At 45.0% G+C, this 24031-nt stretch overlaps 2 protein-coding genes across 2 annotated transcripts; both read right to left on the bottom strand.

Annotated features, from left to right (window-relative positions):
• Window positions 1-62: 62 nt before the first annotated feature.
• Window positions 63-13038, bottom strand: LOC144583063 (vomeronasal type-2 receptor 26-like). Its single transcript, XM_078378787.1, has 6 exons — window positions 12995-13038; window positions 12473-12764; window positions 11036-11278; window positions 9830-10057; window positions 2763-2889; window positions 63-1996 (listed from the first exon to the last, which is right to left on the bottom strand). The coding sequence occupies exons 1-6, from the start codon at window positions 13036-13038 to the stop codon at window positions 1056-1058; spliced, it is 1875 nt and encodes a 624-aa protein (XP_078234913.1). The 3' UTR covers window positions 63-1055.
• A 3049-nt stretch (window positions 13039-16087) lies between these two features.
• Window positions 16088-23594, bottom strand: LOC140701359 (vomeronasal type-2 receptor 26-like). The gene is made up of 6 exons (XM_078378786.1): window positions 23551-23594; window positions 23026-23152; window positions 21614-21856; window positions 19310-19537; window positions 18502-18628; window positions 16088-17675 (listed from the first exon to the last, which is right to left on the bottom strand). Exons 1-6 carry the CDS (start codon window positions 23592-23594, stop codon window positions 16777-16779), a joined length of 1668 nt encoding a protein of 555 aa, XP_078234912.1. The 3' UTR covers window positions 16088-16776.
• Window positions 23595-24031: the final 437 nt, after the last annotated feature.

The raw sequence follows: 24031 nt of genomic DNA, 5'->3' as shown, positions 1-24031 counted from the left end.
ATCAGGAGATGTGGGGCATCGTGTCATCAATATGCTGATGACACCCACCTCTACATCTCCTTTTCACCAACCGCAGGTGATGCCGTTCTGTCCCTCCAGCGCTGCCTGGCAACTGTACTGCAATGGATGCTGGAAAATGGGCTGAGGACAAACCCGGAAAGATGGAGGTCCTGAGGGTGGGTGCCCCCACTTTTGGTGGTTTGGGTGATTCTCTCTCATTTGGGGGGTGACCCTTGCCGCAAAGAGTGGGGTCCACAGCTTGGGGACCCATCTGGACCCAGCGCTCACCATGGAGACTCAGGTGGCATCGGTGGTCCGTACCGCCTTTTTCCATCTTTGGCGGATAGCCCGGCTGCGACCCTATCTCGATGTGGAGGCGCTCACTACCTTGGTGCATGCTCTTGTAATCTCAAGATTAGACCACTCTAATGCGCTCTACGTGGGGCTACCTTTGAGATTGATGCGGAAACTCCAAGTGGTGCAGAATGCGGTGGCCAGACTCCTTGGTGGAGCAAGAAAATACCATCATATTTCTCCTATTCTGGCTGCATTGCACTGGCTGCACATTCGGTTCTGCATTGACTTCAAATTCCTAATGCTTACGTATAAAGCCCTAAACGGTTTAGGGCCTCAATACCTTGGGGAACACCTACTCCCACCAAGATCTACCCGTATCACTCGAGCGAGTCAGGAGGTGAGGCTGAGGAGCTTGACACTAAAGGAGGCCCGGAAGGAAAAAACAAGAAACCTGGCCTTCTCGGTGGTAGCTCCTTGCCTTTGGAACAATCTGCCTCCAGAGATTCCTGCAGCCCCTTCGCTGGGTATTTTTAAAAATCAATTTAAAACATGGATGTTCAGCCAAGCCTTCCCTCCAATTAATATCTGATTCCTTTCTCTTTTCATCTCTAGGGATGTCCCTCTGCTGGAGGCGGAGGGACATCCCTAACTCCTACGCAGTCTCAATCTTTGTATCTTTTATTTAATAACTACTGTAGGAATGTATGAAAAAGAAATAGGTCAAGGAACTAAAGAACCCAAATAAATCACTCTCAGCCTTACTTTTTTCTTACTAATTCCTCTCTGGTGTTGAGTTTTGGTCTCAGAATTATAATGTAGCATTTTGGGAAGAAGATACAGCCCAGTAGACCAAGGTTGGAAGCCAAGATGGAGAAGATCTCCACGGCCACCATGTATTTCCCTTTGGTGCTCAAGTAAGTGGGCACAAAGGAGACCCACACACTGCAAAACACCAACATGCTGAAGGTGAGCAGCTTGGCTTCATTGAACCTATCGGGCAACCTTCTGGCAAAGAAAGCCACGATGAAGCTGGTGATGGCCAGAAGGACCATGTAACCCAAGACAAGGTAGAACATCCTGTCTGAGCCTTCATTGCACTGCACGATGATCTGATCCACTTGAGATTTCCTGTCAAATTCTGGGAAAGGAGGTGAGGTCGCCAGCCACGCGATGCAGATGCCACTTTGAATAAGTGAACCGAGAACCACCAGGGACACTCCCAACTTATTTCCCACCCACATCCTGGCCCTGCTTCCCGGTTTGGTGGCCATGAAGGCCAGAACCACCGTGACGGTTTTAGCCAAAATACAAGAAACAGCCACAGTGAAGATGATGCCAAAGGTGGTTTGCCTCAGGAGGCAGGAAATCTTCCCAGGCCAGCCGATGAAGAGGAAGGGGCAGAGGAAGCCCAGGAAGAGAGAGGAGAGCAGGACACAGGTTAAGTTCCAGTTATTGGCCTTGACAAGGGGAGTGTGCCGGGAGTGAAGGAAGACCCCCATCACCAGAACGGTCAGTCCAGATAACAAAAAGGCACAACACCCCAAAGTTGCTCCCAAAGGTTCTCTGTAGGACAAGTAAGACACACTTTTCAAGAGGCAGTGATCCTGGCCCTGGCTTGGATACCGATCTTCATAGCACTTCTCACATCGATCTGCATCTAAAATCCAGAAAGAAAACCACAAGTGTTCAAAAATGTTTCCTCTCACGAAGACAAATTCATTTCAAAAGCTTAGAAAGAAAAGACACTTTGAAACAAAGTTTCTCTTCAAAGGGTGAACTGGAAGGTTTCTTTCTTTTGGATTTGCTTTCTGACATATACTTTATTCTCTTCCTTCTCCACCTGCTTGCTTTGTTCTCCCTGAAGCACCAAGGAGCTCGGAGATGTTGGGAGAAGAGGCTCACAGGAAGCATTTCCAGTTACTAACCTTCCGGGAAGCAACCCAGACCAGGTAGTAGAAGGGCATAGAATCCTAGAAGAATTAAGTGGGAAGAGACCTATAAGGCCAATGAGTCCAAAACCCTGCTCAATGCAGGGATCCAAACCAAAGTATACCTGACCATTGGTTGTCTTGTTTCCCCCAAAATGCTTCTAGTGTTCTGATGCTCATCACCTCCAAAGGGAATTGGTCCCAGCAGAGATAAATAAAACCCTCCCGACTTCCGCGTCCATAACATTAATGGAGCTGTGTAGCGTTCTTGAATCCCAATCCAAAGCTGCCCTCCCATTTTTTAAAAATACCCACCGAATTGGAAATATACAGAACGAGACAAGGATTTGACTTGGCATGTCATCCAGAAGGACCCCTGCCTGGACTCCTTTACTGGGGCACAGAGTAAGCCATAGATCTCTGGACATCCCTCCTTGTAACCATCTTAGTGAAAAAGGGTTGGTATGTGACCAATATTAAAAAGCAGGGACCCCGTCTCACTCTGTCCTCATTGAAGCTGCCCCTTTTTCCAGTTACCAGCATGGATGGAAATTCTGCCTTCCGGGCACCGAGCACATTGGTAACAACAGACTGGCTCCCCCTGCTGGACAATCTTGCTGTAACCGGGCTGGCAGCTCTCCACACAGGTGGCACGAGGAATTGTCTATAAGGACATCCAAAAGGAAAAAAGGGAGGTTAAGGGAAATAGGGTCATTTCCTCGAGTTCACGTTATTGCAAGGTGCTTACATTTCAGACGGCCAAGTTCTTTTTCAGGTGTGGGTGACCAGGAAGGAAATGATCTCCCTGATCATGAAAGGCAACAAGGACAATGGGACAAAGACGAAAAGAAAGGGAAATTTGAATTCTGAAAGAGCCAGAACTTCCTACTTCGGCCAACAGATAACAGGGGCGGCAGACTCTGGCCTTTCATTGTAATACACCGGCAGGGAGAGAAGGAGAATGGAAAAAATGAGGAGCGAGTCCGTAGGCAGGGGGAGAACGCTAAGCCTGTTGTGACACATACAGTCAAAGGCCACTGAAAAGGAACTCCTTCATCCACATAAACAACTGGAGAGTGGAACATCGAGGTTTTAACTGATTTTCAAAGAGGAAGAGATGGGGGGAGAAGGAGAGATTTGTGAGGCCATGTTTCTGTGTGTCAGAGTACATAGAATAACGGCATTGGAAGGGACCTATTAGCCCATCAAGTCTCTCTCCCTTATCAAATCAGGAACGTTACTTAAACCAAATTTGACCAATGCTTGTCAAAATCCCCTAAAGAAGTTCCACTAAAGACCTAGGAGCACACGTCTTTCAAATGGAAACCAATTCTGATTTTCCCCAGGTTTTCATCCCTCATTTCCATTGCCCCTTATTGCCTTTCCAAGCCCCTTAAAATATGTTTTGGAGCCCCTACGGATGAGCTGTCCTCATGGCCAAGAACTCTGGACATCTATCCCTTCATATATGAGATCTCAATACAACCTCTTCTTCTCAAACCCAGTGTGGTAATGCTTAAATCATTGTGGGGGTACCATTCCCAAGGTTGTTAATAAAAGGATAGTCTCCTGGGGCCAGGGAGTCAGAAGAAGACCACGACTTCTCATTCTGCTTCCTTGCTGAGTCGCCCACCAGGAGTACTGCTGGCAGACATCCATTTGTGTGTGTGACTGACTTCTATCTATTGCTAAGGGACTATTTGCTATCCTATTATCTGGTGATCACCACAAAGCCCATCAGCCTCCTCATTGCCTGAACCCCAACAATTGGTGCCCAATCTTGGGGCAAGGAAAGAGACATTGCAAGTTTAATTCAAGCACATAAAACAGGCTCCCGAGGAAGGCTTGAGGAACTGCCTCCAGCCTTCTGACAACAGAAGCTTCCAAGGACTGAGGCTTCCAAGGACAGGAGCTTCCAAGGAAGAAAATTCCAAGGAAAGAAAGACTAACATCGCCAGCAGGCGATCCCACAGCTCACCTCATCGACCAGCCAGGTCTAAGACATCTAAATCATCCTAAGGAATCACAGGGGTGAATCTTTTCTGTCAAAACAAGAACACATCAATCTATCTGTCTAAACATACTTTCTGGCTAAAGACATGGGGAATTTTCTCTCACCCTCCTTATCTCCATGTCAAGAGAAAATTAAACAAGAGTTAATTTATCTCTTGCAAAGGAAAAAGCTTTTTAATGACCAATCTGAACAACTACTGGAAAAATGTATTGACAGAGATAAGTTCTCTCTGTCCGTTTTACCCAGAGAAAGGCTCCTTAAATCTGTCCATGTGGCATTTTATTGGAACTGAACTTCACAAACACCCTAATGTGGTGTCAAATGATGTTTTAAATGTATGTATGCCATCTCACAGCTCAAAAATTCTTCACCCTGAAAACCCCCCTGCCCAGCTACCTGAAAAAAAAACCCTCATTATAGAAGTAATTTGTCGTCTAAAAATGGCTTCTGTAATCAAACTTCTCCAAGCTACGCATCTAAAATTCACTCAGCTTCAATTACCCCCTCATCTGAGCCCTCCCTTTTACTCCCTCAGGCTTCTACAGTTTCTCTCATTCCCCCCCAACCCTACCCACCTTTCTCCCCCTCTTTTTTGCTTCCCATAACAGTCAGTGTAACCCCCACACACAACCCCCGGCGTTCTCCCTCCTTTTCTACCTTCTGACGCAGATGCTAATACAGTTCATATTACCCCCCCCACTCAATTTGTGTTACCACACATTATTTTGCTCCCCCTCCCAACATCTCAAAAGATAAGACACCTTAAACAACAAGTTTCTACTGAAAGAGAAAAAAAAATCATGAGACTTCCAGTAAATTTCTAAAAGTAACAACTACTTTTGTTGATGCTACAATTAATGAGGTTGACAGTATATTCCCTCATCCTAATCAGAACTTCAAAGCAGTTCTTGAAAACACAGCTAAAGATTTCACACATGATGCGAATTTCATGCACAAAGCAGACTGGCTTGAGGTTTCTCCTACGCAGCCAGTACTTAACATTCAGAAAGTTGCCAACTGCATTCTACCTAAGGATGCTTCAAAATATGGTTCAACATGTGGTTTGGTCTAATTCAGACTTCCTTCCACACAATTGTCTCAAAGACTGGCTTATTGCCTCACCAATGGCATCACAAGACAGGGAAAAATCTGATTTTACACTCCCTGTGTACATTGCCTTTTTTTTCAAACATATGCTGGTGTTCTACACCTTTGCACATCTGCTGGTTATGTGAATATGACCACAGAACAAATCTGTCTGGAAAACCCTGAATTTTTTCTCTCTGCTTCATTCCCTACACCTCTCAATAATTTCTTTCAACAAACAGGTTTCAGCATGCCTCCAGAGCACCTGCAAACAACACCTAAAACTTTCACTTTGGCAAATGACATCAGGGAGTGCCTGACCACCTTATCTATCTACTGAGAAACCTATATGTGGGACAGGAAGCAACAGTTAGAACTGGCTATGGAACAACTGATTGGTTCAAAATTGGGAAAGGAGTACGACAAGGCTGTATATTGTCTCCCAGCTTATTCAACTTATATGCAGAATACATCATGCGGAAGGCTGGACTGGAGGAATCCCAAGCCGGAATTAAGATTGCTGGAAGAAATATCAACAACCTCCGATATGCAGATGACACCACTCTGATGGCAGAAAATGAGGAGGAATTAAAGAACCTTGTAATGAGGGTGAAAGAAGAGAGTGCAAAATATGGTCTGAAACTCAACATCAAAAAAACTAAGATCATGGCCACTGGTCCCATCACCTCCTGGGAAATAGAAGGAGAAGATATGGAGGCAGTGACAGATTTTATTTTCCTGGGCTCCATGATCACTGGAGATGGAGACAGCAGCCACGAAATTAAAAGACGCCTGCTTCTTGGGAGGAAAGCGATGACAAATCTTGACAGCATGTTAAAAAGCAGAGACATCACCTTGCCAACAAAAGTCCGAATAGTCAAAGCTATGGTTTTTCCTGTCGTGATGTATGGAAGTGAGAGCTGGACCATAAAGAAAGCAGACCGCCGACGAATTGATGCCTTTGAATTGTGGTGCTGGAGGAGACTCTTGAGAATCCCCTGGACTGCAAGGAGAACAAACCTATCAATTCTAAAGGAAATCAACCCTGAGTGCTCACTGGAAGGACAGATCCTGAAGCTGAGACTCCAGTACTTTGGCCATCTAATGAGAAGAAAAGACTCCCTGGAAAAGACCCTGATGTTGGGAAAGTGTGATGGCAAGAGGAGAAGGGGACGACCAAGGATGAGATGGCTGGACAGTGTCTGCGAAGCAACCAGCATGAATTTGACACAACTCCGGGAGGCAGTAGAAGATAGGAGGGCCTGGCGTGCTCTGGTCCATGGGGTCACGAAGAGTCGGACACGACTAAACGACTAAACGAAACGAAACATGTTCCATGTTTTTACCAGAACTACACATTCCATCACACCTTGCATTGCTTGGCAATTTGCTTTGGGTTCCTGCATTCATGAGCCCTTACCTAAAGCATGAATTACAACCCCTGTTTGCTACATGCCAGGGGCATCAGTTTCCTGAGCACCTCAGCATGATGGGACCTCTCATCAGCATGATGGGACCTATCACACATCCCATACACGCATTCAATGCAGGATGAAACCATGAAAATCTTCATTCATTTTTTTTGCCTCTGTGGCTATCAGCCTCAAGGTCTGTACTGACGCAATGCCCAGACTTTCTTCAGACCCCTTATCAGTAATTCCAGGCGTTCTGCCAAAAGAATGCCATTGTACCAGACAATTCATGGCTTTGAAGAGCCACTGTTTATCACATTTCAAACCTGACTTGTACCTTCAGCCTTCTCTGATCTTGGCAACACTTCTCAAAGTTTCTTTTAACCACGGATGCTCATATCCAACTGCTAAAAATAACCTCAAAGCAAGATTCTTGTGCAGACTCTGTCCTTTATCTCCTCCCTCCTGATTTTGCTACACCTGACATTAATTTCTCTGTCCATTACAGCCGTGGTCCCCAACCTTGGGCCTCCAGATTTTCTTGGACGTCAACTCCCAGAAATCCTGGCCAGCAGAGGTGGTGGTGAAGGCTTCTGGGAGGTTTAGTCCAAGAACATCTGGAGGCCCAAGGTTGCACTAGAGGGACACACCAGACTTTTTTCCCTTTTCAAGCTATTCCACAACCAGATGCAATCCTAATGAATATTCCTTCCAGGTGAACAACCATACTCCTCTACATTTGTTCTTATTGCTCCAATAAACAACACAGGACCCAGATTCCATTCTTTCCCTCAACATTCAATAGCATTGATTCATTTATATGTCTCTGCAGATGAGCAAACATTATTATCAACACAGGATCCTATGGAATGGCTGCTGGAGATTTATGAGCAGCCCCTTGACATTCCTTTAGAGATTTTTTTTCCCCTTTTCTAACTTTGAGTTGCAGCCCAGCTGCTGCAGCTCTGCTTACTTTCACAGGCCCTGGTGGATCAGCTTGGTGTGTGATGTCCTACCATGGAAAGGATGACCTGATCTTGCAACCTGAAAAACTCCATTTCAGATTTTCACCCAGTGATAACCCTAACCCTAACTCTAAATCAGATGGCTGCATGTCAGAAGTGCCTGACCAGACCTGAGGGTACTCAACCAAAAAACTTTCTGATGCAAAGTGTAACCTGAACCGTCAGAACATCCCAGAGACCCCTGAATCTTTCCTTGCTGTTGTCATTGCCCAGATAAACATTAACTCTTTCATGCTCCTATGCTGCTTCCTCACTCTTGGAACTGTTCCAGTAGGTTTTGCAAAAGCTCCAGATGACCTGCATGTGCGTCTTCGATATAACATCTGGGAAAATTTGGCCTGTATAGTCAATGTTTCTCACTTCTGCCTGCAAGAAGCTTATGCCATCTATGGTTTACTGGGAACTTGCTTAGCATAATTCCTGTCTGTAAGGAACCATCTGATATTGCCAATCATACGGAGCTAGGCCAGTGGTTCAACGCATCTCTTGTTAAGTACTCTGCTTCCCATGAATGGGGACACATAACAAGAAAGGTACCCATTGATGCTTTCTCGTTGTATACTCCTATTGTCGCTATTAATGACAACACAAAGTGTGCAAGGATAGTTAATTGCTCTTCTGACAAATGCATTGCAACACCAAAAGCCACATGGACTTGTTCTCATGAAGTTAATATTTCATTTAACTGGGCCCATGTCATCCTGCCCCCCAGCTGGTTTTTACATGTGGTCAACATACATTTAGCTACATTTCAGCCAATCTGTCAGACACAGAATGCTGCCTTAGCAGATTAGCCATCAACTTAATGCAACAACCTGCTTTGCAGAAATCGTTGCCTCGGGTGAGATGGGAAAGCTTATCTCTTGATAGTACCTGTAATGATAAAGTTACTCTGTTATCCAAAGCTAATGTGGCTAATGTTTCATTAGCCACATCACTTGTTGGCATTTCTGGCCTTGCAGTCTATAACGCACGCACACTTGCAAACCTCGCATGCACCTTAGCTAAGACCATTAACCACACTTCCACTGCTATATCCCTGCTGAATCATGAACAACGTGAACTATGTAATGCTATTTTAGACAACCGTACAGCCTTGGATTATCTCCTACTGGTTGTGAGTCTTTTAATAATCTCTGGTTGTGAGTCTTTTAATAATCTCTGTTGCTTCAATTTATCTGATAATAGCCGTGCAGTGAACAATCAGTTTGCTCAGCTGACACAACTTTCCAATAACATACGCCAAGACATTCTTCCTTCTTGGTGGGACAGTTTATGGTCATGGCTGGATGGCTTCGCACTGTATTGATGTATGCAATTATGATTTTTGCACTTCTTGTAATCTGCTGTTGTTTTATTCAATGCATTCCAATGTTCTTTTCAGTAATAACTGCTTGTTGCAAACCTAGGCCTTCTGGCCTTAGCAGAAAGGACTTATATGTAATCCGCAAGCATATTAAGGGATATATTCCTTTGCTTAATAAAAAAGAAAAAGGGGAAATGTGGGGGTACCATTCCCAAGGTTGCTAAGCCACATGGGTGTTCTAGTGAGGGAAAACTCTCCTAGCATCCTGTGGATGCTTCTGAGGGAAGGAGCTGCCACCATTCCTCTCTCATTATCATAAAGAGCTTGCTATACAGGCCTTCCCTTAGGCCAATCAGAGGGCTTGATTAATTGCTTTTCTCCAGACCAACACTAATAACATGATGTAACCATTGTCCTATCTGAACTGTGTCTACTATCTGTAATGCTGTCACTACCTGTGACATTGTAATGTTAATAAAAGGACAGTCTCCTGGGGGCAGAGAGTCAGAAGAAGACCACGACTTCTCATTCTGCTTCCTTGCTGAGTCACGCACCAGGGGTACTGCTGACAGACATCCATTTGTATGTGTGGCTGACTTCTTCTATCTATTGCTACGAGACTCTTTGCTGTCCTATTATCCTGTGATCACCACAAAGCCCATCAGCCTCCTCATTGCCTGAACCCCAACAAATCATGGGGTTCATTTCTAAACATCAGGAAGGATCTGTTGGCTTGAAGCCTTCCACAAAGGAATGGACACCTGATTGAACTTGGGATTCCACACAACGGCACTTCCATTCAGGGTGAACTTCTTTCCATCAGGACCATGAGGATCGATCCAACCAACACGCACTCTCTGGAAGGACCGATTGGGGAAGGTCACCAAGTTGTTGACGTTGTACCCAAACTCCAGGTCCCCGTGGTCGTTGAAAAAGATTTCATCGCCAGCACTGTTGTTGAAGCGGACGTTTCTCAGGAAAAAGTGAAGCTACATTTAGGGAGAGAAAGAGCTGCTTCTAGTGCAAATGGCAAGAGAGGGGTTGGAATTATCATTCTGGAATTTCAGTAAATGCAACTTTTCCTTCATCAAAAATGTTTTCAGGACTCTATTAATATTAATCAATGTGAAGTCCCACGAGTGTGTCTATTCAAAAGGAATACATGGCCAGATTTGTGGAACTTTTGGACTAAAAGATGAGGATGTTCACCAGGTTCTGGAAGAAATCGGGAACTAAATTGTGGCATTAATCCTGGAATTCTCCTTACATGTTGGTACTATTTCTTCAAGATATACTATACACAATTTCTCTATCTGTGCACAAGGAAGCTCCTTACACTTCGTCTGCAGCCTTACACTTACCTGCCAAGGTTGACCAGCCAAACGACCCTCTCTGTCTCTAGTCCTCATGGCTCTCTCTTTTGCTGTGGGTGAGGACATGGCGTGGATAGCATGTGCCACAGCGTAGACTGCATTGTAGATACTGTAGCTCTGCCCAGACATTTCCAGCTCAAACACGGACCGAGAGAGGCTCCCAAGACTCTGTTCCCCACTGCAGGTACTTACTAAAGGGAAGTCATACTCTGGAAGTGAGCACGTAAAGGCAGTTTGCCAGAATACTTGGAAGTAGACAATATTTGATTTATAGGGGTTCAAACTCTCAAGAAAATCTTGAAATCCTGGCACCACATTGGAGTGAAGGGAGAAGGATAAGGTGCCATTGAGGGACTTTGCTGTGAATGGATTCCAAGGGAGAACGGTAGTGACATCCCACTGGGCTGTTATGATCCAAACGTTTTCCATTGGCCGATTCCAGACAATTTCTGAGTTAACTAGAACTATTCGTAAACCTTCCATAGATTGGCCGTCTCCATGGACGAGCCATACATTGAGTGGGTGCAACCAGAGTGCAGAGAACAGACTTCTCAGGAGAGTAGTAACTGTCTTGTTCGAAGTGTGAGTTGTCACCATTGGAAGGAATTCAGTCACTGCCACACAGATGTTGTTCTGCAAGAGCCTTGGCCTCAGGGTTCGGAGAAATGCTTCCCCAGTGCCATCGCTGGACAGGAGGAGGCCAATCCACTTCCACGCAAAATATTTGAGCAGCTCAACAATCCCATCGTACTGAGGTTCTTCATTCGGAATCATCCGGAAGAAAAAGGGGAACTGGGTTTGGTCACTCAAGACAGGGTCAAAAGAGCCGTAGGAAAGCTAGAGCAAGAGGGGAATAAAAAAAATATTTGTGTCCTAGAAATAACAAATCATTGGGTCATCATTCATGTGCTGGTGGCCACGTTTGCAGATGACAGAAAACTTTTCTGGGTAGTGAAGATCAGGAGGGATTGTGAAGAGCTCCAGAAGGATCTCTCCAGACTGGAAGAATGGGCAGAAAAATGGCAGATGCCTTGCAATATAAGAACTTGTAAAGCAATACACATTGTGGCAAAAAATCAAAAATTTAGCTAATGGGTTCTGAGCTGTCCATGACAGATCAGGAAAGATATTTTGGTGAGCTGGTGGACGGCTCGAACAAAGTGTCAACCCAGTGTGCGGTGGTAGTGAAGAAGGCCAATTCCATGCCAGGTAGTCATGACTGATATGTAAAAAATTATGGAGGGGACGGATAAAGTAGATAGACGGAAGCTCTTTTCTCACACACACAATACTTTATGCTTTTGCAGAGAGGCTTGAAAACAAGCTGGTGGAAAGACTACATGATTGATTTTCTACTTAATTTATTTATTTTATTAAATTTATACCCCGCCCATCTAGAAGGATAGTCTACTCTGGGTGGCATAACAAAGTTTAAAAACAATAAAACCAATAACAATCAAAAATCCAAGATATAAAAATACAGATATTAAAAATACAGCAGGAGGGAAAGCCTGCCTAAATAGCCATGTCTTTGGTTTACTTCTAAAAAGCTAAACTCTCGAATTCTAGTGCTCATGTGAAGGACTTCTTGAAAACTGCTGGATTACTCAGTGGTTTAGATCTCTGGCTCCGGAGCCAGAGGTTGGGAGTTTTATTCCCCATTGTGCTTCCCAGAAAGAGGCTGGACTTGAGGATCCATAGGTTTCCTTCCAGCTCTGCAGTTTAAAGGTTACTCAAAGCTATAGAGAATGTGGGCCTTTGGTAGCTGATTCCAAGCAGTCCCTAGCAAGGCTGAGCTGGCAGCATCTGTACAGGGGAGTAGATCACTTTCTGTGTGCAATCTATAGTCAAAACACACAGGGAGCTGATGATCAGTATCAAGGCAAGAGCAGCTCTCTCTGTCTCTCCCTCTCCCATTTGCAAATGGGGCACCCTTTCTGATCCAAGCATAACCAACCACCTCTTCAAGTACAATCTCCCATCGTCTCCTTCTTAAAGGCTTTCTCTCTGCCTGCACATGAAACGACATACCTGTGGCACTTTGTAGGTGCTTAAGACGTTGGCCATCTGGATGGAGCTGGGGGAGGTTAAGGCACCGATGACGGCCAGGAGCCTTGCCCCCTTCTCACAGGAGTAGTTCAACACATTCCCCTGTGATTTGAAAAGCAGATCGAGGGAGGCCTCACAGGCTCTCCGTGCACTGAACAAGTCATCAGCCACGACAGATCCCAGTGTGGTATTTGGCAACAGCTTGTTGTTGTTGTTGATCTCATGAATGGCAAACAGAAAGGCCAGGACGTGCTGGTAGTTTTTAGGGATGATGCTGGAATGAGAGTTTCACAGGGTCTTATGTCGTGACATTACAGAAAGAAAGGAAATGAAGTGCTATAAAGTGCTGGTTGATGATCTTCCAAGCAAAACCAATTTGGGCGTCTTTCTCCATCTGAATTATTGGGCGAATCTTTCATTTGTCCCTCTTGTGGAACTAGACAAGATACTTGTTTTCGGACAACAAACATGAGGAACTCTTAGGTCATTTCACTGATCACAAACCCATGCACTCTCATTTGATCACTCTCGTGGTTGATCTCAAACATTCTGCTAAGTGACCAACAACACCTAGTATCGCCTCTGGGGAACATTCACACCTAATTAAAGTGTTCTGGGGGACACCAAATTTCTGTTGGTATCACGGCATCCGTCCAAGACATCATTCCGTGAATGCGCCGCTCTGCAGAAATGTGGGCTATGCCATCATTTGAAAAATATCCAGAAAGGAATGAAAACTTTGAGATATGATGTGGCCTAGTTGAATGGGTTTGCCCAGATTTTAGATATGCCACCCAGTCCCTGTTACACTTTTAGGACCTCTGATTTCTATGTTTTTAATTAAGGTGGGGGACAAGTCTCCAACCTCCAGTCTAGACCTTAGGAGACTACACTGCTTTTTGTGAGTAGTGTAGGACAGTGGAAGGATCTTTCAATGGATATCATGTTTGGGCTGCTTCATGCAGAAGACTAAGGGATGTGCACAATGGGAGGAAAAGAGGAAAAGTCCTCTGGGAGCCCTTAGCCACTTGCTTGAGTGCCGTTCTTTCTTGGTCCAAATTGAATCAACCAGCCAGTCTGTGCAATTCTTTTGATTCTTTTAAGTAACAACATTTTGAAAGCCCATGGGTTGGTGAAAAAGCACTCCGTCTAAAGCCAGATAATTTAGGCAGAGTGCTTTTGAACCATTACTTATCCAATACAGTCCCTTCAAATAATAAAGAGGTACTTACATTCCTCTTGATGAGGTCTCTGGACGCATCTTAAACTGGAGTGAAGGCATTTCAGAAAAGATCATAGACACAGTTTCTCCAATGAGAACATCTTCTCTGGAAGGAGGGAGAGTATGTGGAACACCTGGCTCTCTCCTATATCTGAGGGTGTTCAAACTCTTGCTGGACGTATGAGGAAAGACAAAGAGGAGGAGGCAGAGGAGCAGGAAGACTAACCTAAAAGCCAGCAAAAAATGGCGCCAGTTGGAAAGGGAGACCCACATTGTCCCCTAACTGACAATTTCTAAGCTGGTGAGTTCAATGCCCTTCCTTAGACAGCACAAGAAAGAACTCATCGAAGACATAAGAGAGTTTCTAAGTATAGCTTTCCACCAAAGAGCTGACTCAAGGTACCTCAGTCAATCTTCACTTCCAAGCATTCACCCTGCATCAACTACGGTTCCCTATTTCTGCACAACCGACATTGCCTTGAAGTGGAGCCCACAGCCTGCCTCTCCTTACATTCCATGGGGCTTACTCACAAGAAAGGAAAGATAGGTTTGCTTTATATGTGTAGCCATGTAAAGAGACTGAGTTGTTGTGCTGGATTTTTCCAAGTGGCCCGTGGGACCCGTGAAATTTGCACAGGCAGCAGGTGTCAATCATACTCATTTTGCTAATTATAGGGCAGATGATGGCCTTTCCCCATGTCCCTGTTTAACCAGGTATAGCCAGAGGAAATATGTTTCTCTGGTCCGTGATTTCACTGTAGCTTCTGCCACAAACAGAATGAAATGAGACAATAGAAGAAATAGGGGATGCAACCTCTTGAGATTTTGTGCCTGCTGGTTCATGGGTCTCCCTTTGCAAATGAAAAGAAACTGGGGGGTCAGCAAGGGGGGTCTTGGACAACCAACTAAGTTCCATAACTAGAATGACTCAAATTGTTGAGCATAAGATCCAATAACATTTACTGAGTCCAGACAAAGTCCAGACTTATCTGTCATCTCATTTTATGGATTGGAGTCCATGGGCCGTAAGGTTCCACATGGTTTACTCACAGGAAGAGGCAGACAAGACTATATATTAGCAGGTTAGGAGAACAACTTGTTATGCTCAATTCTGCTAAGGGACCCAGGGGCCTGTAAATTTTGCAAAGGAAGCAGATGTCAAACATAATGGTTGGGCTAATTGTAGGGCAGAGGATTTCCTGAACCCCAAGGCCCTGGTCAGCCAGGGAAAACCAGAGGAAACCTGTTGCTATGATTTGAGATCCTACTATCAGTTCCAGCATAGAGAGAATGAAATACCATCCAAAAGCTAAGGATCACACCCTTTTGAGATCCTATGCATGTTCGTTCATGGGTCTCCCATTGCAAGTGAGAAAAAACTGCGGGATTTGACAAAGGGGGGTCTCAGGCAACCAACCAAGCTCAATAAACAGAGTGACTCATTGTGTTGAGAATAAGATCCAATAACATTTACTGAATGCAAAGTCCAGACTTATATGTTGTCTCATGCTATAGGAAATGCTACAGAGGAAGGAAACTGGAAGTGAAGCTTAATCAGTAAATAGTTGTTTATTGGGCTCATGAGCATTGGTATCTGTGTAAGGTCACAACATATATACAAACAATACCCTATCCTCCATGCTTTAAAACTTTGATTTGATCTTTTGGGACGCAATTGGGGGGGTGGAGTCCCCGGCATGAGAAATCAGGTCCCATTTGGGTTGCCAGGTCTGAAGGATGGAGACTCAACTCGGGAGAAGTGATACCCAATGGAGGATAAAGTCTGTTTCTTGGTCCTGAGACAGCATGGAACCTGGGGTGGCTCCCAATTTCAGTCTGACCTGTCCCTGGCACGTCACAAGGCCTCGCCTCATATCGTCCCTGGAATTGAGTCTAGTGATGTTGTAAGGCCTCAGCCTGTGGTCTCAGAGTTTCTTCGAAATCCGTTATCAGTAGACGAGGATGCTGAACTGCTAACCTGGTGCTCTACGTGGTTCTGAACCACATGACAACAGTAGGAAACACTCAAACCTGATTCTATTACTTAAAAAATTCTCATATAATCAGATGTTTGAATTTTTAGTATCTGGAGCTCAGGACTAGCCTGGGATTAGACTTGAAACTTGGCACTATCTATTCCAGCATACAGGAACAGCTCCCACCAAATTCCTGCCTCTTTCTATCCACCCTGTGCAGTCACAATACCATCCCCAGACCGAAACCATTTAGGCCTTTAGAGGTTCAAACTAGGACTTTGACTTTGGCACAGAAACACTTGCTTTAATGATCTTCTGGCTCACTTCCTCCAACTCGCTCCATGGTGCCTCAGCTAATTCTATTAACATAAGGCCCAAGCAATAATGACAAGTGGACAATTTCTTGGAGGAAAGGGCGACAGGTTTATTCAGATAAAACAAGTGTACACTCAGGTGCCCAGCAGGGTGAGGACCCCGAGATCAACAGGGTTCAACTTTTTATACAGTTCTAAAAAGGAAACAAAAGTATGTAGCCATTCATTGTTCCTCGAGGATTATGTGCATGGGTTGCAATTTCTCGCATCTCAGCAAAGCAGTTAGTTTCTCATATGCAGACCTGATCTTTAAGAAATGTTGAATCCTCCTTACAAAGCACTACATTGGCACTTGCTCCATTCTTAACAGGTGGGCCTGCCTCTGAAAAGTGTATAGAAACACGGCAGCAAAATAGATAACCCGGCCTGGTTACAAGGCCACATAATCACCTCTTCCAACAGCTCTGCTGGTTATTCATCTGCTTCCCATCACAATTCAAAGCCCTCCTTTAAACCTATCAAGCCCCAAAAGGGTTGAGTCCAAGGATGTCTGTGGCCTTGCATCCTTTTATAAGAAGAAAGGAAGGACGAGATTCTAGCTGGACAGCCACACTGCAAAAGAGTTATCTGTGGCTCGCGTGCTGGAGGCGAAAGGACATCCCTAACTCCTACATAGTCTGAACCATTGTAGCTTTTCTTTAATAACTACTGTAGGACTGTATGAAAAAGAAATAGGTCAAGGATCTAAAGAGCCCAAATAAACCACTGTCAGCCTTACTTTTTTCTTACTAATTGTTCTCTGGTGTTGAGTTTTGGTCTCAGAATTATAATGTAGCATTTTGGGAAGAAGATACAGCCCAGTAGACCAAGGTTGGAAGACAAGATGGAGAAGATCTCCACGGCCACCATGTATTTCCCTTTGGTGCTCAAGTAGGTGGGCACAAAGGAGACCCACACACTGCAAAACACCAACATGCTGAAGGTGAGCAGCTTGGCTTCATTGAAACTATCGGGCAATCTTCTGGCAAAGAAAGCCACGATGAAGCTGGTGATGGCCAGAAGGACCATGTAACCTAAGACAAGGTAGAACATCCTGTCTGAGCCTTCATTGCACTGCACGATGATCTGGTCCATTTGAGAGTTCCTGTCAAACTCTGGGAAAGGGGGTGAGGTCGCCAGCCACGCGATGCAGATGCCAGTTTGAATAAGTGAACCAAGAACCACCAGGGACACCCCCAACCTATTTCCCACCCACATCCTGGCCCTGCTTCCAGGTTTGGTGGCCATGAAGGCCAGAACCACCGTGACGGTTTTAGCCAAAACACACGAAACAGCCATAGTGAAGATGCTGCCAAAGGTGGTTTGCCTCAGAAGGCAGGAGATCTTCCCAGGCAATCCAATGAAGAGGAAGGGGCAGAGGAAGCCCAGGAAGAGAGAAGAGAGCAGGACACAGGTGAGCTTCCAGTTGTTGGCCTTGACAAGGGGAGTGTGCCGGGAGTGAAGGAAGATCCACATCACCAGAAGGGTCAGTCCAGATAACAAAAAGGCACAACACCCCAATGTTGCTCCCAAAGGTTCTCTGTAGGACAAGTAAGACAGACTTTTCAAGAGGCAATGATCCTGGCCCTGGCTTGGATACTGATCTTCATAGCACTTCTCACATCGTTCTGCATCTAAAATCCAGAAAGAAAACCACAAGTGTTCAAAAATGTTTCCTCTCACGAAGGAAGGCAAATTCATTTCAAAAGCTTAGAAATAAAAGACACTGTAAAACAAAGGTTTTCTTCAAAGGGTGAACTGGAAGGTTTTTTTTTCTATTGGATTTGCTTTGCGACATATACTTTATTCCCTTCCTTCTCCACCTGCTTGCTTTCTTCTCCCTGAAGCACCAAGGAGCATGGGGCTCGGACATGTTGGGAGAAGAGGCTCACAGGAAGCTTTCCCAGTTAGTCACCCTCCGGGAAGCAACCCAGGCCAGGTAGGAGAAGGGCACAGAATCCTAGAAGAATTGAGTTGGAAGAGACATATAAGACCAAGGAGTCCATATCCCTGCTCAATGCAGGGATCCAAATCAAAGTATACCTGACCTTTCGTTGTCTCGTTTCCCCCAAAATGCTTCCATTGTTCTGATGCTCACCACCTGCAAAGGGAAGTCATTCCAGCAGAGATAAATAAAACCCTCCCGACGTCCGCATCCCTAAAATTCATGGTGCTGTGTAGCCTTCCTCAATCCCAGTCCAAAGCCACTTGCAATCGTTTTTTTTAAAAAACAAAACACTGAAATGGAAATATACAGAACCAGGGAGGAATTGACTGGGCATGTCATCCAGAAGGACCCCTGCCTGGGCTCCTTTATTGTAGCACTGAGTAAGCCATAGATCTCTGGACATCCCTCCTTGCAACCACCTTAGTGAAAAAGGGTTGGTATGTGACCAGTATTAAAAAGCAGGGACCCCGTCTCACTCTGTCCTCATTGAAGCTGCCCCTTTCTCCAATTACCAGCATGGATGGAAATTCTGCCTTCTGGGCACCGAGCGCATTGGTAACAACACACTGGCTCCCCCTGCTGGACAATCCTGCTGTAACCGGGGTGGCAGCTCTCCACACAGGTGGCATGAGGAACTGTCTATAAGGACATCGAAGAAGAAAAGAGGGAGGTTAAGAGAAATAGGCTCATTTCCACGAGTTCATGATGACAATTGCAGGGTGGTTCCATTTGAGACTGCCAATTTCTTTTTCAGGTGTGAGTGACCAGGAAAGAAATAATCTCCCTGATCATGAACGGCAACATGGACCAGGGGACAAACATGAAAAGAAAGTGTAATTTGAATTCTGAAGAGCGAGAGGGAGAAGGAGAGATTTGTGAGGCCATGTCTGTGTGAGTACAAAGAATAATGGTATTGGAAGGGAACTATTAGCCCATCAAGTCTATCTCCCTTATCGATGCAGGAACCTTACTTAAACCAAATTTGACCAATGCTTGTCCAAATCCCCTAAAGAAGTTCCACTAAAGACCTAAGAGCACATGTCTTTGAAATGGAACCCAATTCTGATTTTCCCCAGATTTTCATCCCTCATTTCCATTGCCCCTTCTTGTCTTTCCAACCCCCAACAAATATGCTACGGAGCCCCTATGGGTGAGCCCTCCTCATGGCCAAGAACTCTGGAGATCTATCCCTTCTTGCATGAGATCTCAATACAAACTCTTCTTCTCAAACCCAGTGTGGTAATGCTTAAATCATGGGGTTGATTTCTAAACATGAGGGAGGATCGGGTGGCTTGAAGCCTTCCACAAAGGAATGGACACCTGATTGAACTTGGGATTCCACACAACGGCACTTCCATTCAGGGTGAACTTCTTTCCATCAGGACCATGAGGATCGATCCAACCAACACGCACTCTCCGGAAGGACCGATTGGGGAAGGTCACCAAGTTGTTGACGTCGTACCCAAATTCCAGGTCCCCGTTCTCGTTGAAAAAGATTTCATCCCCAACAGTGTTGTTGAAGTGGACGTTTCTCAGGAAAAAGTGAAGCTACATTTAGGGAGAGAAGGAGCTGCTTCTAGTGCACATGGTAAGAGAGGGGTTCGAATTATCTTTCTGGAATTTCAGTAAATGTTACTTTTCATCCATCAAAAATGTTTTAATGACTCTATTAATATTAATCAATGTGAAGTCACATGAGTGTCTCTTTTCGAAAGGAACAAGTGGCCAGATGTGTGGAACATCCGGACTAAAAGACAAGGATGTTCTGTTACATGGGAAGGGCTCAGCTGCCACCTCCGGGCTGGATTTTTTCCACAGAAAATCCATTGAGCCAAGAGGTTCCACTGCCAAAGTTCCATCTTTAAAATGGACAGCATTCAAGTTGTGCTCAAGGCCCAGGAGTAGAACAAGGATGTTTGGGCTATAGAGCTAAGAAGATACCACGTGTTGGATCACCTGGGGACCCAGGGCTCAAATCCAATCTCAACCAGGAAACTTAACAGTTGACCTCATTCATAGCTGTAACAATCTCTCATCCCAACTTACATGACTGGGCAACGGTGAGGGGAAACTGGGGATGATGAGGACTGCCATTAACACTGTCTTTAGAGGAATGCCTGGTGTTCAACTCTCATGACAAGCACTGTTCAGTGACATCCAGGGGGTTAAACATCATCTGCCCTGGCTATATTTAATATCTTGGAATGGAAGGAAGATTGCAGCAACACCAAAATGGAAAAGACAAAGCACAATAATGGGATAGTTCTGCTCTGGTTTCCTGTATCATCAGTTCGATACGGGCCATCAAGTCAGAACCTCAGAAGGCCTCCAAGGTAAGGGAAATACCTAAGAAGTGGTTTTGCCAGGACGACAACCCAATGGTTTTCCCTGTTCCACAGCTCCAGAGTGGAATTTGAACACTCGTCTCCACAATCCCAGTGCACCAGTCTACCCACTATCCAGAAGTTGGTACAAACCATAGATCCTTAGTAGTGACCTAAAAGTCAGTGTTGGCTATAAAAGCTTCCATGAAGCCCATATGAGAGTAAGAACATTATTAGGGCCACAGAATATGCAGGATTTCTCAGAGAGATTTTGGAAATACGCTCTGTCGAATTCTATCACAGGTCTGTGTAAGTGGACGTAGTATTTCATCTCATCAACTATATTTTATTTTTATTTAATACCCCACCTTTCCCCTAACAGAGGGGCCCTGGACAGAAGAATCAACATATTTTTACCACTTCTTAAATCCCCAGGCCTCACTGAAAACTGGTTGCTAACATGTATGGGAAAGCCTCTTTAAATGTTCTTTAACCAAATAATCCTAAGAAAGACAACAGGTGGTGTCACTTCACTATGTTCTGGATGAAATAGGGAGCTAAATTGTGGGATAAATTCTAGAACTCTCCTTACTTGCCGCTAATATTTCTTCAAGGCATATTACATTATTTTCTCTATCTGTGCACAAGGAAGCTCCTTACACATCGTCTGCAGCCTGGAGGAAGCCTAACTTACCTGCCAAGGTTGACCAGCCAAACGACCCTCTCTGTCTCTAGTCCTCATGGCTCTCTGTTTTGCTGTGGGTGAGGACATGGCATGGAGAGCATGTGCCACAGCGTAGACGGCATTGTAGATACTGTAGCTCTGCCCAGACATCTCTAGCTCAAACACGGACCGAGAGAGGGTCCCAAGACTCTCTTCCCCAGTGCAGGTACTTCGTAAAGGGAAGTCATATGCTGGAAGTGAGCACAGGAATGCAGTTTGCCAGAATGGTTGGATGTAGACAACATTTGATTTATAGGGGTTCAAACTCTCAAGAAAATCTTGAAATCCTGGCACCACATTGGAGTGAAGGGAGAAGGACAAGGTACCATTTAAGGACTTTGCTGTGAATGGTTCCCCAGGGAGAACAGTGGTGAAATCCCACTGGGCTGTTATGATCCAAACTTTTTCAATTGCCTGATTCCAGAGAATTTCTGAGTTATATAGAACAATTCGTAAACCCTCCATGGATAGGCCATCTCCATGGATGAGCCATACGTTGAGCGGGTGCGACCGGAGTGCAGAGAACAGGCTGCCCAGGAGTGTAGTAATTGTCTTGTTTGAAGCGCGAGTTGTCACCATTGGAATGAATTCGGTCACAGCGACACAGATGTTGTTCTGCAAGAGCCTTGGCCTCAGGGTTCGGAGAAACGCTTCCCCAGTGCCATCGCTGGACAGGAGGAGGCCAATCCAGTTCCACCCAAAATATTTGAGCAGCTCTACAATCCCATCGTATTGGGGTTCTTCATTCGGAATCATCCGGAAGAAAAAGGGGAACTGGGTTTGGTCACTCAAGACAGGGTCAAAAGAGCCGTAGGAAAGCTAGAGCAAGGGGGGAATAACAAAAATGATTTGTGTCGTAAAAATAACAAATCATTGGGTGATCATTCATGTGCTGGTGGCCACATTTGCAGCTGACAGAAAACTTTTCTGCGTGTTGACAATCAGGAGGGATTGTGAAGAGCCTCCAGAAGGATCTCTCCAGAATGGGAGAATGGGCAGCAAAATGGCAAATGTGTTGCAATATAAGAACTTGTAAAGTAATGCACACTGGGGAAAATAAAATGAAACTTTAGCTAATGGGTTCTGAGCTGTCTGTGATGGATCATGAAAGAGAGCTTGGTATGCTGGTGGACGGATCAAGAAAAGTCTCAACCCAGTGTGCGGCGGTAGTGAAGAAGGCCTATTACATGCCAGGTAGTCATGACTGAGATGTAAAAAATTATGGAGGGGATGGATAAAATGGATAGAGGGAACCTCTTATCTCTCACACACAATACTTTATGCTTTATGAGGAGCACCTGTTGTGCACACCCACAGCCCTGGCAGCCTGACAGTGAAGATATATGCCCTCCCATCTGCATATGATTTTTACACCCGCATCTCCTTGTCTGAAGCTCAGAGAGGGCCAGTGCTATTTCTATAACCAGGTGGACCTAGGCTCTGATAATAAAATCAATAACATCCAAAAATCCAAGATATAAAAATACAGATATTAAAAATACAGCAGGAGGGAAAGCCTGCCTAAATAGCCATGTCTTTGGTTTACTTCTAAAAAGCTAAACTCTCGAATTCTAGTGCTCATGTGAAGGACTTCTCGAGAACTGCTGGAATGCTCAGTGATTGAGATCTCTGTCTCCGCAGCCAGAGTTTGGGAGTTCTATTCCCCATTGTGCTTCCCGGAAAGAGGCTGGACTTGAGGATCCATCAGGTCCATCCATCAGCTGTAGAGACGGTGGGCCTTTGGCAGCTGATTCCAAGCAGTCCCTAGCAAGGCTGAGTTGGCAGCATCTGTACAGGGGAGTAGATCCCTTTCTGTGTATAATCTGATGATCAGTATCAAGGCAAAAGCAGCTCTCTCTTTCTCTCTCTCCTAATTGCAAATGGGGCCCCCTTTCTGATCAAAGCATAACCAACCACCTCTCCAAATACAATCGCCCATTGTTTCCTTCTTAAAGGCTTTCTCTCTGCCTGCACATGAACCCACATACCTGTGGCACTTTATAGGTGCTTAAGACGTTGGCCATCTGGATGGAGCTGGGGGAGGTTAAGGCACCGATGACGGCCAGGAGCCTTGACCCCTTCCCGCAGAAGTAGTTCAACACATTCCCCTGTGATCTGAAAAGCAGATTGAGGGTGGCCTTACAGGCTCTCCATGCACTGAAAAAATTGTTAGCCACAGAAGATCTCAGTGTGGTATTTGGCAACAGCTTGTTGTCCTTGTTGATCTCATGAATGGCAAACAGAAAGGCCAGGAGGTGCTGGTAGTTTTTAGGGATGATGCTGGAATGACAATTTCACATGGTCTGACGTCATGACATCAGAGAAAGAAAGGAAAGGAATTGCTATAACAATCTGATAGATGATCTACCAAGCAAAACCAATTGGGCCATCTTTTTCCGTTTGAATTATTGGGTGAATCTTTCATTTGTCCCTCTTGTGGAACTAGACAAAATACTTGTTTGGTGACATCAACAAACATGAGGAACCCTTAGGTCACTTCACTGATCACAAACCCATTCACACTCATTTGATCACTCTCGTGGTTGATCTCAAACATTCTGCTAAGTGACCAACAACACCTAGTATCGTCTCTGGGAAACATTCACACCTAATTAAAGTGTTCTGGGGGACACTATATTTCTATTGGTAAGAGTCCACGGCATCCGTCCAAGACATCATTCTGTGGATGTGCCCCTCTGCAGAAATATGGACTATGCCATCATATGAAAAATATCCAGAAAGGAATGAAAACTTTGAAATACGATATGGCCTAGTTGAATGGGTTTGCCCAGATTTTAGATATGCCACCGAGTCCCTGTTACACTATTAGCAGTTCTGATTTCCATGTTTTTCATTAAGGTTGGGGGATAAGTCTCCAACCTAGTGCCTAGCCCTTAGCAGACTCCACTGCTTTTTGTGGGTAGTGTAGGACAGTGGAACAAACCTGGGCTGCTTAAGACAGTATTGAAACAAGGTCAGAGAACTGGGGTGTGG

This window comes from Pogona vitticeps, chromosome 6 (assembly GCF_051106095.1).
Source record: "Pogona vitticeps strain Pit_001003342236 chromosome 6, PviZW2.1, whole genome shotgun sequence".
In the NCBI taxonomy this organism is placed as follows: domain Eukaryota; kingdom Metazoa; phylum Chordata; class Lepidosauria; order Squamata; family Agamidae; genus Pogona; species Pogona vitticeps.
This window is presented reverse-complemented; position numbering and strand designations above follow the sequence as displayed.

What these genes read in the sequence shown, in the direction of transcription:
- LOC144583063 (XM_078378787.1), bottom strand. Translation starts at nt 13,038, where the DNA reads ATGTTTGAGATCAACCACGAGAGTGATCAAATGAGAGTGCATGG. An exon ending in GCACCTACAAAGTGCCACAG is followed by an intron (nt 11,279 to 12,472) that starts GTATGTCGTTTC and finishes CTCTTGCTCTAG; the next exon opens with CTTTCCTACGGCTCTTTTGA. An exon ending in GGAATCCCAAGTTCAATCAG is followed by an intron (nt 2,890 to 9,829) that starts GTGTCCATTCCT and finishes ATGTCCTTATAG; the next exon opens with ACAATTCCTCGTGCCACCTG.
- LOC140701359 (XM_078378786.1), bottom strand. Translation starts at nt 23,594, where the DNA reads ATGTTTGAGATCAACCACGAGAGTGATCAAATGAGTGTGAATGG. An exon ending in GGAATCCCAAGTTCAATCAG is followed by an intron (nt 18,629 to 19,309) that starts GTGTCCATTCCT and finishes ATGTCCTTATAG; the next exon opens with ACAGTTCCTCATGCCACCTG. An exon ending in CAGAATTTCCATCCATGCTG is followed by an intron (nt 17,676 to 18,501) that starts GTAATTGGAGAA and finishes TCTGGATTTTAG; the next exon opens with ATGCAGAACGATGTGAGAAG.